Source organism: Molossus molossus, unplaced genomic scaffold, assembly GCF_014108415.1.
Source record: "Molossus molossus isolate mMolMol1 unplaced genomic scaffold, mMolMol1.p scaffold_m16_p_10, whole genome shotgun sequence".
Classification (NCBI taxonomy): Eukaryota; Metazoa; Chordata; class Mammalia; order Chiroptera; family Molossidae; genus Molossus; species Molossus molossus.
This window is the reverse complement of record NW_023425345.1, coordinates 7,046,363-7,061,628: the sequence shown is the minus strand read 5'-3', so window position 1 is coordinate 7,061,628 and position 15,266 is coordinate 7,046,363. Positions and strand designations below refer to the sequence as shown.

Genomic DNA, 15,266 nt, shown 5'->3' with positions numbered 1-15,266 from the left:
GCACGTACCTCGGTTGCAGTTCAGTCCCCAGCCTTGGTCAGGTTGTACAGGAGGCAACCTCGATGTGTCTCTCTCACATCAATGTTTCTCTCTCTCTCTCTCTCTCTCTCCCTCCCTCCCTCTCTTTTTCTCCCTCTCCCTCTCCCTTTCTCCCTCCCTCCCTCCCACTCTATCTGAAGATAAATGGAAAAATATCCTGAGATAAGGATTAAAAAAAAAAAAAAATTAGTGATGTTGAAAATCAATCCCAGCATTCAATGAGAGAATGAAGTGAGTACCTCTAAGGTGACACCGAACCAACTTTGTCTTTGTGATATATAATATATATGTTTTCAACAGCTAAGCAGTCCACCCTGCTGGATCAATTCCTAAGAGCTAACACTCTCAGTTCTTTACATTTCCTTTACAAATTCTTTCTGTTCTTATTCTTTTAATTCAAGTTCAATCATAACAAAATTATATTTTGAAGTATATAAATAATAAATGAAACTCTCCTTTCACCTCCTAACAAGGTTTGAGATCATTCTATAAATATTCTTAAGCAGTTTCTTTTTAAAAATTGTGATTACATATAAATAAGATAAATTTTACCACATCAAACACTATTAAGTGTGCAATTCTGTAGCATTAAGTACATTCACATTATTATGCAACTATCACCACCATCCATCTCTAGAACTTTTTCCAACTGGAATTCCACACCCATTCAACTCCCCAATATACCTTCCCCCAGCCCCTGGCAATCACCATTCTACTTTCTTTCTTTTTCTTTTTCTTTTTCTTTTTGGTACGTGCCCCTAGGGGGAACTGAACTCGAGACTCTCTGGTCCACAGGCCGATGCTCCAAACGCTGAGCCAAACCGGCCAGGGCACCATTCTACTTTCTATCTCTATGAATCTGACTACTCTAGGAACCTCATATAAGTGGAATCATACAAGTAATTTTGTTACTGGCTTATTTCACTTACCATGTCTTCATGGTTCATCCACATTTAGCATGAGTCAGATTTCCTTCTTTTTAAAGCTGAATATTAATATTCTATTGTCTGTATGCACCACATTTTTTTATCCATTCATCTATTCATGGACATTTGAGTTGCTTCCTTCCACCTTCTGGTTACTGTGAATAATACTGCTATGAACATGGGTGCAGAAATATCTGTTGGAATCCGTTTTCAGTTCTTTTGGGTATATACCCACAAGCAGATTACTAGATTACTGGTAACCTAGGTTTAATACTTTGAGGAATCACCACACCCTTTTCTTTTCTTTTATCTTTATTGTTGGATGTATTACAGATGTTCCTCATTTTTCCCCCATTAACTCCCTCCTCCCCACTCCCACCCCCCTCCCGCCTTTTCCCACACTGTTGTCTGTGTCAATTGGTTATGCATATAAATTCTTTGGTTTATTTCTTCCCACCCCCCAACCCCCTTCCCTTTGAGGTTTGTCAGTCTAGCAACCAATTTGTACTTCTTAATCCCTTCACCTTTTCCACCCATTCCCTCAACCACCCTCCCATCTGGCAACCAACAAAAAGTTCTCTGTATCTATGAGAATGTTTCTGTTCTGCGTGCGCAGGCCCTTTAAGAGAAGCTGCCTGGGGCTCCAGCTGCCTCAGCCTCCCTGAGCCTCAGTTCCCACTGGTTTTTCCACCAGAAGTTATGGGGATTCTCTTCCTGGCACTGGAACCCTGAGCTGGGCTCCTGGTGTGGGACGGGGACCCCTCAGTCCTCAGGAAGGACCTTCCCAGCCGAGGTGTCCTCCTGATTTTTATCCGCCACACGTGGGTATGGGACCAGCCCCTCCCCTCCGCCCCTCCTACCAGTCTCGATGTGGCTGCTGCTTTAATTCCGTAGTTGTAGGACTTCCGTTCAGCTTGATGTCAGGAGGTTTTGAATGATGGTTGTTCTGTACTTTAGTTGTAACTTTGATGTGGTTGTGGGAGGACGTGATACCGCATTTACCTACCCACCATCTTGACCAAAAGTCTCACCACATCCTTTTCTATAGCAGTTGTACCATTTTATATTCCCACCAGCAAAGCATAAGAGTTCCAATATCTCCACATCCTTGACAAAACAGGTTATTTTGTTTTTTGTTTTGGGTTTGTTTTTTGTTACCATAGCCATTCTTCTAATTGATGTGAAGTGTTTTCTCATTGTGGTCTTAATATGCATTTCCCATATGACTATTGATGTTGAGCATCATTTCATGTGTTTATTGGTTATCTGTTTATCTTCTTTAGAGAAATGTCTATTCAAGTCTACACCCATTTTTCAAATGGACCTTTTTCTGTTGTTGAGTTGTAGGAGTCCTTTTTATATTTTGAATATTAATCCCTTATCAGATATATAATTTGTAATGATTTGTAAATATGTTCTCCCATACGTGGGTTACCTTTTCACTCTGTTGGTAATGTCCTTTAGTGGACAAAAGCCTTTAATTTTCATGAAGTTCAATTTATCTATATTTTTCTTTTGTTATGTGTGATTTTGGTATCATATCCAAGGATCTATTTCCAAATTGAAATCTATGTTTTACCCCTATGTTTTCCTCTAAGAGTCTTATAGTTTTTGCTTTTATGTTTAGGCCTTTGATCTAGTCTGAGTCAATTTGGTATATGGTATAAGGATTCAACTTCATTTTTTTTTTTTTCACTTGTCTTACTTATATTTGAAGTTTCTTAGATCTCTATTTACCATCTTCTTCCTGGTTTCCGAGCATCTAGAATTAAATATCCATTTGCTGGTTATCAATTAATTGACTCAGCTCCAAATTCACACTTTTTGCCTGCCTGTTCTGTGAAAATGAATCTGGGCCCTTTAAATATGTTTCCTTTGACAGCAGCCATGATGTCAAGCTTTGTCAGTAGAGAGCACAGGAAAAACCTTTGAGGAGAAGGGGTTTTGCTTCCTGGTCCCAGTGAACTTTCTCAGCAGTCTCCTCCTTCCCAGCTCCAGCAGGACACAGCAGCCCGTCTCCCCCACTAACCCTGTTTGGGCTATTCCCCAGTACCCTAGAGGGTAGATTTCTGGAAACTCTGAAAAGGCAGAGTTCCTACAAGTTCTTCAGGTCTGGTACCACAGGGACTCACTTCTCTGCTACTCAGAGAGTCACAGCCAGCACCCTCTCCAACAAAGTCTAGATTTGAGTCCCTAGTGCAGAGGATGGGAAACAGGAGATGCTTCTCTTTTGGGTGCTTTATCTCAGCCCTGGGGTAATGAATAATTATATACTAATTATATTATTGGTATTTTATCACATATCAATCACATTCTATTACATTGTATCTTCTATTCATTTGCTATTCTTTAGAGTTCTCTTTACTCCCCGTTACAAGCCAATCCCTTATTACTGTACTTCAATCATCTATTGTAGTAAATAATTATATTATATTCTGGGTCCCGATTACTAGTAGTCTCTCTCTCCTGACTGAACCCAGACTGATACAGGTGAGCTGAAATAAAATATTAACAGCCACTTACTATATATAGGACAGATAGGCTTAGTGTTCTCTACGCATTATCACTCTACATTCTCACTAAAGCTCTGTGACATATCGCTGTATGGTAAGAAAACTGCGGCTCAGAAAACTATGCAATTTGCCTACAATAATATAAATCTAGGTCTGTCTGACACTGAAGTCCCTGCTGGTTCTCTGCTATGGCATTTATTTTTCTTCACAGAACCAAGCATACTTTTTAAGGAATTAAACATCTATGTACAGGGAAAGAATGAACACAGCAGGCCTAACTGCTGTCCTTAGAAAGGGCAGCTTGCAAGGCTGGCCTTGGCAGATAGATGTCTGGAAATTTAGATTTCGGGATGGTTCTATTCCCAGAACTGGTAAGAGTGGCTTAATGTGTCTAAATTGTGCAAACAGGGTTTATGCTGAACACCTGCTTTCCTTCTGGGAGTCAGGAATTTTGGTGTGTGACACCCACCCCCAACAAAGAAAAATCTCAGCACTAAGTCTCTAATGACTTCCCTAGAAGACAACTCTCACAACTCGCCGCTGAAGGAAGTAAGCACATTCTACGTGACTCCACTAGGAGAGAACTCTTAGGAAAGCTTGGCCTGATTTCTTCTGGACTTCACCCCACACACATTTTCTCCTTCTGATTTTGCTTTATATCTGTTCACTACTATAAATCATAGCGATGAGTATGACTATATGCTGAATTCTATAAATCCTACTGAATCACTGGATGTAGGGGAGTCTTGGGGATCCCCAACACAACCTCTGACATGCCAAGCATTTTATTAAATGCGGAGGACAGAAAGACTATGCATAGGGCCTTTGCCCTCAAGGAATTTGATAGTCTATTTAAATTTCCCTTCTTTCATTTCTCTGATGTTCACTTCTTAGTCTGTTCACCACTTAAAATAGATTAGATACATTTCCTGAGCTAAATTTCATTCTTAGTGCTGAAGTGATGCTAAATATTTAATAAGTCCATCAGGCAAAAGCTGAGCTACAAAGCTCTAATAAACTCAAAGGCCACACATTATTTTCTCTTTACTTTCCCCATCTTATTGTGTTCCTCATTAAAAATAAATTTATATGCCCTTGTACATTGCTGGTGGGAATATAAAAAATGCAGCTACTACAGAAAATAGTTCAGCAGCTCCTCACAGTTAAACATAAAGCTTCCATGTGGCCCAGTAATTCTACTCCTAGATATATTCCCAAAAGAATTAAAAACAGGTATTCAAACAAATACTTGTACACACATGTTCATAGCAGCACTATGCACAACAGCTAAAATATGGAAACAAGAAATGTCTATCAACAAATAAACCGATTAACAAATTATAGTATATACAAAGGAATATTATTCAGCTATAAAAAAGTACAACGTACTAGTATATGCTACAACAGATAAACCTTGAAACATTATGCTGAGTGAAAGAAGCCAGATACAAAAGGTCACATATTGTATGATTCCCTTTATGTGATATAGTCCGAACAGGTAAAGTCACAGGGACAGAAAGCAAATTGGTGGTTGCCAGTGGCTAGAGGAAAAAGGAAATGGAGGTGACTGTGTAATGGGTATGGGTGGTTCTTTTGAAGGTGATGAAATATTTGGAACTAGATAGGGGTGGTGACTGCAAAACACTGTAAATATAATAAATACCACCAAACTGTTCACTTTTAAAAGGTTAATTTTATATTAGGTTAATTTCACCTCAATAAACATATTTAAAAACCAATGCAGTATACCCTTTGATGTAAATGAAGAAACCTAAAACTTCTTGATGCTATCAAAATGATACTTGTAACTCGAAATAAAATCATCAGTGACTGCAACAGATATATATTCAAAAAGAGTGCTGTATCTCAGTATAAACCCTGGAAAACTGAAGACTGAAAGTGGTTCTAAACGCTACAGATGCGATGCAGTAGGGGATGTATATATGTTCTTCCAAACTCAGAGAAGAAAACATGATTCTAAATTACTATATAATTTTGAATGTGGCTTTGAATATGCATGCATAAATAAATAGAGTCAATATTTTAAAGACATTTGCCTATTTCATAAACATCCCTAAAAGTTTATAGATTTGGGATGGCACATCCTTTCAATGGAAAACCAGCATAAAGCCTTACATTCAGGGTTTCCTCATATTCAGGCACATACAGAGCACATATATACCCTTTTGCTTTTAAGACTAGAAAAATGTATCCCAAAATGTTTAGTGATACATCCTGGTGTTGAGTTTGAGTATATGAGTGCTATACATTCTTTTTATTTTCCCTATCTGTATTCTATAATTTTTCAACAATGGATAGGTATTATTTAATTTAACCATCAAAAACATGGAGACAATAATAATACTTCCTCAAGAATGCTGTGAAGAGTAATGAAATAATACACATAAAGCTCTTAACACAGTATTCAGGATATTGTATGTACACAATAAATGTTAGGTAGTATGGGTATTATTATGTTTAAGTTTTGTAAATGATCCTCAAGATACATATCTTTCATTATCTATGTCAAAAGCATTCACGCTAATCCAGACCTATGTTACCCGAGTAAGCCTAAATTAATGTAAGAATAGTTTCTTAGCTGGTCCAGCAGCATCCATCCACCTCTTTACAATTTTCTTACCAGGGCCAGGGTTAATTTCATAAAACACCACCCATATCACTCCCATCCTAATGGCTCTCCACTGCTCATATGACCAAGTTGCAGACATTCTAAATCAGGCCTCACCTGGGCATTCTCTTTTACCCCATTTATTTATGCCTTCAACAAACATTTACTGAGGGACTTTCATGTGCCTGGTAATACAGTAGAAACAGGCAAATAAATTATTAGTACTTCTCTTAAGAAATTCAGTCTATAAGAGAGACTAAAGCTCAGTATATTTTTCAATATGTGGGTCAAGACCCATCCATAACTTATTTAAGAAGTCTCAAATGTTATTAAAAAAAAAATTAGAGCAGTCCCTGGCCAGTCTGCTCAGTGGTTAGAGCATTGGCCGTTGCACTGAGAGGTCGAGGGTTCAATTCCCAGTCAAGGGTACATACCTGGGTTGCAGGTTCAATCTTGGCCCAGGCCCAGGTGTGTGCAGGATGCAACTGATCTATGTGTCTCTCTCACATTGATGTTTCTTTCTTTCTCTTTCCCTCCTTCTCTTTTCCCTCCCCCCACCCCCCACCTCCCTTCCACTCTCTCCAAAATAAAAAAAAGGGAAAAAATTTCCTTGGGTGAAACAACAACAACAAAAATTAGAGCGGTTCTCAAACTCTGGTTTTAGAGTCTCTTTACACCTTAAAAATTATTAAAGATCCCAAAAAACTTTTGCTTATGTCGGTTTTAAGTATTGATATTTGTCTATTGGAAACTAAAACTGAGTAATTTCTTTTTTAATCCTCACCCGAGGATATTTTCTATTTACCATCAGATAGAATAGGAGGGAGGAAGAGAGAGAGAGAGAGAGAGAGTGAACTACATCGACTGGTCGCCTCCTGCACAACCCCAACCAGGGCCGGGAGGAACCGCAACCGAGGCTCGTGCCCTTGACTGGAATCGAACCCACGAGTCATTGATCCAAGGGCCCACACTCTAACCTCTGAGCCAAACCGGCCACGGCAAAACTGACTAATTTTTTTAAATTTGTTAATTCATTTTAACATATCAATAATAAACCATTTACTAACATAAAAAATATTTTATGAAAATTAACTATATTTCATGAAGTAAAAACAAAATTTAGTAAAAATAGCTTTACTATATTTTTACAAATATCTTTCATATCCAACTTAATAAAAGATGGCTATATTCTCCTATCAGCTTCTGCATTCAATCTGTTGTGATATGTTATTTTGGTTGAAATAAATTTTAAAAATTTAGCCTTTCACAGACGTGTATTTAGAAAAGGAAACAGTATTTTAATAGTCTTTTCAAGTATCTGTGGATAATATTCCTTACTACTGTACCAAAACTTGAAAAGTGACAGTTTCTTAAAAGTGAGTTGCAATATGGCATCTGAAACGATATCAATGAATTTTCCACACACCCTGTTATGTTAAATCCATGGTCTGCCTTGCATTTTGAAGGAATTTTTACCTATCATGATTATGTTACCTTACACATGGTTCATTTATAAAATAGTGGCTCACTAAGTTATTAAGATCTCTAAATTTTGACACATTTCATTCTGTTAAAGAAAAAAAAAAATCACATAAATCACCATCAATCTCATCAGAAAAGTCTTTTCATATTGGAGCTGTTAAGTCCACTGTCCAAAACACAAATTTTCCTAAATTCTAATTTTGCTTGAAAGCTCAAATTTTATCATTGGGAACAAATATTGTCATTGTTTTCCTTGATGTGACAGGCTCGCTTCATTGATTTTTAATAAAATATCTGCCAAATGCCCAAGTCTGAATAACCATAGTGTAAGAGTTTGCTTTTCAAGTAAAAATAGTGTTCTCTGAGAAGAATGGCTACCTCAACTGTGTTCTTCCTTAAGATAACCATCACATTCAGTATGCAGAAATGCCTAATGTGCATTACCCATTTTGTCACACAATATTAAAAAGGTAAGTAGTAAGAGTAAATATTTTAAAATACTAATTATTTTTACTGCTTCATCAACAACATTCTTTTTTTATATATGTTTTTATTGATTTTTTTTTTGAGAGAGAAACATTGATCGGCTTTCTCCTGTACGCCCCCTACCGGGGATCAAGCCTGCAACCTGGGCATGTGTCCTGTGAATCGAACTGGTAATCTCTTGGTGCATGGGATGACACTTAATCCACTAAGCCACACTGGCCGGGCTCAACAACATTCTTTTTATATTTTTAAGTTTTTTTCTTTATTGATTTTAAAGAGAGAGGGAGTAGGAGAGAGAGATAAAAACATCAATGAGAGAGAACATCAACTGGCCACCTCCTGCATGTCCTCCAATAGAGACTAGGCCCACAACCTGGGCATGTGCCCTGACTGCGAATTGAACCAGCGACCTCTTGGTGCAGGGGTCAAGGCTCAACCAATGAGCCAACACCGGCTGGGCTCAACAACATTCTTAAATGAAACTGGCTCTTATTTCTTTTTTTACTGCAAGTGTGTGGTGGTGAACAACATAATGACTACTAGTACAATTTGGTGCCACTGTTTTGATTCATGCTAGGGTGTCAGCAGTTTTACCCATCACTGCTTATGCAACATCGGTACAAATATGAACATAGTGGGAAAGGCAAATAACATCTTACTGTTATTATAAAAATAGGTTTGACCTTGTAAACCCCTAAAAGGATCTTGAGAGGTCCACTTTAAGAATCACTGTACTAGACTACAACAGAATTTTTTCCAAAAGTAATAATCAAGTACCCCACATTTAGTATGAGTATTATTTCATAAAACTTGTTTCAGCCCTGGCTGGTTGGCTCAGCGATTGGAGCCTCAGCCTGCGGTCCAGAGAGATCCGGGTTCGGTTTCCGCTAAGGGCATGTACCTCAGTTGCAGTTTGTCCCCGGCCCTGGTTGGGTCATGCGGGTGGCAGCCACTCAATGTGTACCTTTCACGTCGATGTTTCTCTCTCTCTCTCTCTTCCTTCCGCTCTGTCTGAACAAAAAATGGGAAAATGTCCTCGGGTGAGGATAAAAACAAAAAAACTTGTTTCAGTCACATATATACAGATAAATATTTAACTATATAGTAGAATGTCACATGAAGTGGATCTCTTATCATGGGTCAAAAAGCTTGTAAAACATTCCTCTAGCCCATAGTAATTAATCCCTTCTTAAAACTACTAGAGCATTTACAGAGTATTTGCATTTATTCCACTACAGACTAATTTCTATATTATGTATATGCCTATGTCTCCTATTTCCAAAGAGATCATAAGTTCCCAAACTACATCTTATACATCTTTGTATATTGCCCCAATGATACTAGATATATCACAGGTTCTCAAAGAATAAAAACTTGTATTGCATTTCCTCATTAGTATATAATAAGCCTGAGAAGCAATTTGACATACTAAGCCCGCAAAAACTTCCTAGTTCTGACATGTCACAAATAATTCCATGCATAGTGAGGTACGAGGGGAAAGTATAATTGTTGGTATCACATTGACCTAAGATATGTCCTTGACACTTAACTAGCTCCATGATCATGGAATGCTATTTCATCTCTGAACTTCAAATTCTCCACCTTCCAAATGAGTACTACCTCCTTGGGTTGTTACAAGGATTAAGTGATATAATATAGGCAAAGTGACTTGTACAGTACCTGTTCCTTAACGGGATAGCACTACTGAAGAACAATAATGGTAAGACACAATGCCTTATGTGTACAAAATACTTCATATATAAAACATAGGCAGGTCCAACAATTATAGGATCACAGATTTTTGAGGGGACCACATAGGCCATCTAATTCTAATCCAGCTCCTCTACCTGCAATCTCCTCACCTTGCCCCACGCTCATACACACAGACAGACCTTACAGATAAGAAAACCAAAGTAGCACAAGGTTTTAAACATCTTTCTCATAGTTACAAAGCCAGTGAGAAGCAGAACTGGTTGTCAAACAGATTCTCTTATTCATAACAATCCTGCAAAATGGATAACATTATTCCTTTTAGATTGATAAGGGAAACTTACTGTCAGACTTACTGAAGTTAAGTGACATGTCCAAGGTCTTATAGGCAGCAAATAACAAAAAGGGGCATGGAACCCAAGTCTAAATGCAAGTGTGTGGTTCTTCCAACTATAACTTAGAAAGTTTCCACAGAATATAAAATTAACTGTGTAATCATTGATAAGTATCTGCACTTAGATCTGAATAAAATAAATGACATGATTATGTGAATACTAATTATGACTAAATATGCCAATTAATAAGCACCAAGTTAGTTTCATGTTGTGATATTCAATTCGAACTGGTGTTTCACTGAATTTCACAAGCTTTGGCATTTAAAAAGAAATACCTCTTTGCCCAGCCAATGTGGCTCAGTGGATTGAGCGTCATCCCATGGACTGAGAGGTCCAGGTTTGATTCCCGGTCAGGGCACATGCCTGGGTTGCAGGCTCGGTCCCTAGTAAGGGGCGTGCAGGAGGCAGCTAATAGATGTTTCTCTCTTACATAGATGTTTCTACCTCTCTCTCTCAAAAAACAAAAACAAAAAAAAAACATATTAAATAAATAAATAGAAACATTAAAAAAAAATACCTCTTCACTAGAGTATAAAGGAAATAGATATCCCAAAAAGATCATTCAGCAATATTAAAAAAAAATCACTCTGAGATAAGCTAACATGTTGATTATCAGTTTTACTTTAACACATTCGCCAAAAAGGTCAGTATAGACAAAATAAATTTTATTTTAACTAGCATATATTAACTGTTTCAATTTAAAGAGTCTCATCACTCACACTGCTATTCAATATGACATGAAACCAGCTCTGTTGCTTATTAACAGAGTGACTTAGGGCAAGTTACTCAGCCTTTGTGATCTGTAAAACATGTATGACTGCACCTTGCAGGTTAAGTAAGATTAGGCATAGTGTATACAAAGCACCTGAGTGTATACCCACCCTAAAAAAAAAGCTATTATAACAATTATCATTATATGCATTGAGTTCACAATCCTCTCCAATCCCTCAGTCCCCTAAAATTTGTATGACTGAATGAAAACGGACCTTTGTATTTCCTCCTCCTACTGTTACTTCAGTGCCCTACTGGCTACAACTGGCAATCCTCTAATCTAAACTCTCTGCCATCTACTACTTTTTTTTTTATCCTCACCCGAGGATATTTTTCCATTTTTTGTTCAGACAGAGTGGGAGGGAGAGAGAGAACATTGATGTGAAAGGGACACATCAAGTGGTTGCCACCCTCACGACCCAACCAGGGCCAGGGAAAAACTGCAACCGAGCTACGTGCCCTTAGCGGGAACCGAACCCGGGTCTCTCGGGACCGTGGGCTGACGCTCTAACCGCTAAGCCAAACTGGCCAGGGCTCTGCCATCTACTTCTGATGTCTCCACAGCAAGTCCCTGAACTTGTTTTTATTGTATTAATTCCCTAATCAGAAAAAAATAATGCTAATTACATAACAATTCAATGATTTTCTGATAACGCTATGCTAATTCTTGTTTGAGACTAGTCTAAAAGACTTCAAATAAAACCATCTGAATTTATGGGTGTGTTTTTTCTAATACCAGTTTTTTAAAAACATAAACTTAATGGTCTTAAGCATATGGTCAACTATTACAAATTCTTAACACAGCTGCCTCTATTAGATCTCATCATACCTTGATTCCTGTACCAGTTCAACTACTCACCTCCTATATTCTTCTTTTTCCAGCCTTTTTACTTAATAGTCTCCATTAAGTAAAAGGCACTTTGTAGGAAAAGATGTCAAAGAAAACTATACATACAGTTCTCTGTAGTACAATTAGATGCTCAAATAGCTGGGAGAAAGGCAAGAGGCAAGGAACCTACACAGGCAGGATGGTACCGGGTCTCCACTGGCAGCCCTTTCTGAGGGGAGAGAACTTCTACACAGATTATCAGTGAAAGGTTGAAGGCATAGGAAAGGGAAAGGCACTAACTTATGCAGGGACTGCAATGCGCTAGATACTTTATAGACCTTAGTTCATGGTCTAAGTATTACTTCCATTGTCAGGCGAGGAGACTGAAGACTCAGAGAGATGAAATGACTGAACTAAGGCCTAAAAGCTAGTATGTGGTGAAGCCAGAGCCACAATGTTAACTGTTCTTTCCATTCCAGAGCACACAGTGACTTAGTCCAGAGAAGCATTTAGCCCTAGGCCAGGCAACACGGAAGGCAAGTACATGCTCATCTATACACTGGCTTAGCCAGGCTGTTTCTATTCACCAGGGGAACAACTGAGATAATTCATCTTTAACCTTTAGTCATTGCCCAGTAATTCCACTGCTAGAAGAATAGCAGTGTTTCTTACATTTAACATGCACACAGGTCACTAGGGTATCTTATTAAAAATGCAGATTCTGATTCAGGGCGGGGGGTGGAGGGGGCACCTAAGATTCTGTATCTCTAACAAGCTCCTGGTACTTGGACCACACTCAAAATAGATTACACTCAGTGGTTCCCAAACCTGGCTGATCATTCAAATCATCTAGGAATCATTTTAAAACTCTGAATTCCGCCCTGGCAGGTTTGGCTCAGCGGTTAGAGCGTCAGCCTGCGGTCCAGAGAGACCCGGGTTCGGTTCCCGCTAAGGGCATGTACCTCGGTTGCAGTTTGTCCCCGGCCCTGGTCGGTCGTGCGGGTGGCAGCCACTCGATGTGTTCCTTTCACATTGATGTCTCTCTCTCTCTCTCTCTCTCTCTCTCTCTCTCTCTCTCTCCCTCTCTCTCTCTCCCTCTCTCTCTGTTCCTCTCTCTCCCTCTCACTCTACCTGAACAAAAAATGGAAAAATGTCCTCTGGTGAGTATAAAAAAAATAATAATAAAAATAAAACTCTGAATTCCTGAGCCCCTCCTTCCAGGACATTCAGTGGTGTCTGGGACCTTCTACCTCATAATTCTGTAATTCAAAGAAATGTATAATTATTAATGACAATAACCAAAGCAAGCACTGACTGAGAACATACCAATATCTAAGTGCTTCCCACATTAGCTTGTGTACCTCTCACAACCACACTATACAGCTGGCACTTACAGCACTATCATTCCTATTTCACACATGAGAAAACCAATGTACCAAAGGACAGCTACTTGTCCAAGGTCAGTCAGGGAGTAGCAGAACAGGGGTTGACTTGAGTCAATCTGATTCCCAGGGGTCTGTACTCCCAGACACACCACATAATACTGCTTCCCACATTATCCAACGGTAATGCCACTGATTTTAACAGACACAGTTGACCAAACACATCCAAATAGGTCACCTCAAAAGATGTCGCCCTGGGAAGGCTATGTTTTTATTATTCCTCAGATGCTGCCATCACTCAAAATGCTGCCGTTGCTAAACTAATAATCTAAGAGCTCTTGACAAAGAAAATACCTTCTGAACCTAAACCTATGACTTTAAATATCTTTAACTGGGATAAAATCTCATCATTTGAGCATAGATCTGATTTCCCAAAATCAGGAAAAGCCAATTCAAAGAAACCTAGTGTCGGACCAAGCTAGGTATTTTTAAATAAAAAACTCAGTGTCGGGCATTGAAAATGTTTTCCTCATCACTCATCTCTGAAGCTAATTCCAATGAAAAGTCTGTATGTTTTGCACAATGGCTGCATCACCAGAGCCGAAGTGACTATTTTGAAGGGCAGTACTCATTTTGGTGGACAGAACTGTTATTTTTGTTTAAAAAAAAATTTAGCCTCAGCCATTCCAAAAGAACTATATCTGCCCTTCACGATCAGTACAAACACACACGCATCTGTTCAAAACGACTGCCCTGAAGCACACAGCTTTCCTTTCTGCCGCGAAAGCAAATGCTTTTTCTTTCAGATTTTTCTAATAAAAAGTGTATTTCATTTATATACATCCATCCATAGAAAAATAAATACAATAATCAGGCATTAATGAAGCATTTCACTGCATGCAGCACCATATACAGGCATCACACAAAGGCAACTATATATCTAAAATGTGTGCATAAATCCCCTCACAGGCTCACATAAATACTACAGGGAGAATAACTATAAAAATATATTATATTCTACATCTAGATTAGCTCCTTTGTAAAATGAATATGTCCTTTTTCAACAAAGAAAGCATTCTGCACATTCAGAATGATTTACAGATTTTTAAAAAGCAGGCATTAATGCAGATCAGCACAATTCCACACAACCAACCTCTCTGCTTGAACTGGACTCTCCACACCTTACTGAAGCCACAAATTCCCCTGCACAAACTCCCACTCCACCACCCCCCACGCACACCCAACTCCCCACCAACCTCACAGGGGTTCCTGGGCTGGTCCATGGAATCTGATGACATCACTCTCTCTTCCTTCCTGGAATTCTAAACCCTGCTGCTCTCCCTTGCACACAGCTACCATCTCCATGGCAACCTCATCTCCTCCTGCTTCCCTATTGGCTTCATAGAGCAGGATACACAAAAAGGTTTTCCGTTTCCCCACCACCACCCGCCCCCCAAAAATGATACTTTCAACAGGAACCTGAGCTATATTTAGCTACCTGAGATTCAGAGTCCTATGACTAAGAAAACAGGGAAATGTCCTCCCTCCTTCTTACGTTCCATCCTCCCCTTAACCCCACCTCTAAGTGGCTGCTTCACCTCCTCCTCTCTGGCCCCCAACCCTAAAGCAAGTGGCGATATCTGCTGAGTGTTAAAACAGTTGGACTGAACCCCACTGAGGGATGGCCCACAAGAAATTCTCACCGACCCCTCCTCCCAACAAGAGAGAAAAAAAGAAGACAAAAATAAAAGTATGCACCAATCTAAAACATTTCATGTGCTGAGCATCAGTCTGCTGCTGCTGCTTTCTTCCATTCCAAGCCAAGGATTGGCAAACTCCATGCCTAAAGGCACAGCAGTCTCTAACCTCTTGAAGACTAGATTCTCTTGCTATTTGCTTGATATTATTTCTCCTACCAGAGGGGAAAAGAGGAGGAGGAAAAAGGGGAAGAAAGTGAGGTAGAAAGACAACATACTTCAGTGACCAAACACATTAAGCCTAGAACTACAAATCCTGGGTCCAATTTCCCATCCCAGGGACTGACCTGCTATGTAATTGGAGCAATTTCTCACATCCCTCATCTAAAAAGCAGCTCCCACAAAGA

At 39.0% G+C, this 15,266-nt stretch overlaps 1 protein-coding gene across 9 annotated transcripts in view; it reads right to left on the bottom strand.

The window, feature by feature from the left end:
* RBFOX2 (RNA binding fox-1 homolog 2) overlaps window positions 1-15,266 on the bottom strand; it is a 292,073-nt gene that overhangs the window by 204,986 nt on the left and 71,821 nt on the right. For 2 of the 9 annotated variants that reach the window (XM_036252099.1, XM_036252100.1), the window contains exon 1: window positions 14,419-14,461. The exons of the other annotated variants lie outside the window; for them this stretch is intronic. In XM_036252099.1, coding sequence (XP_036107992.1) covers window positions 14,419-14,460 — 42 coding nt within the window. In that variant the 5' untranslated portion in view covers window position 14,461. Of the gene's footprint in view, window positions 1-14,418; window positions 14,462-15,266 lie in introns of those variants that run through there. 9 annotated transcript variants of the gene reach the window in all.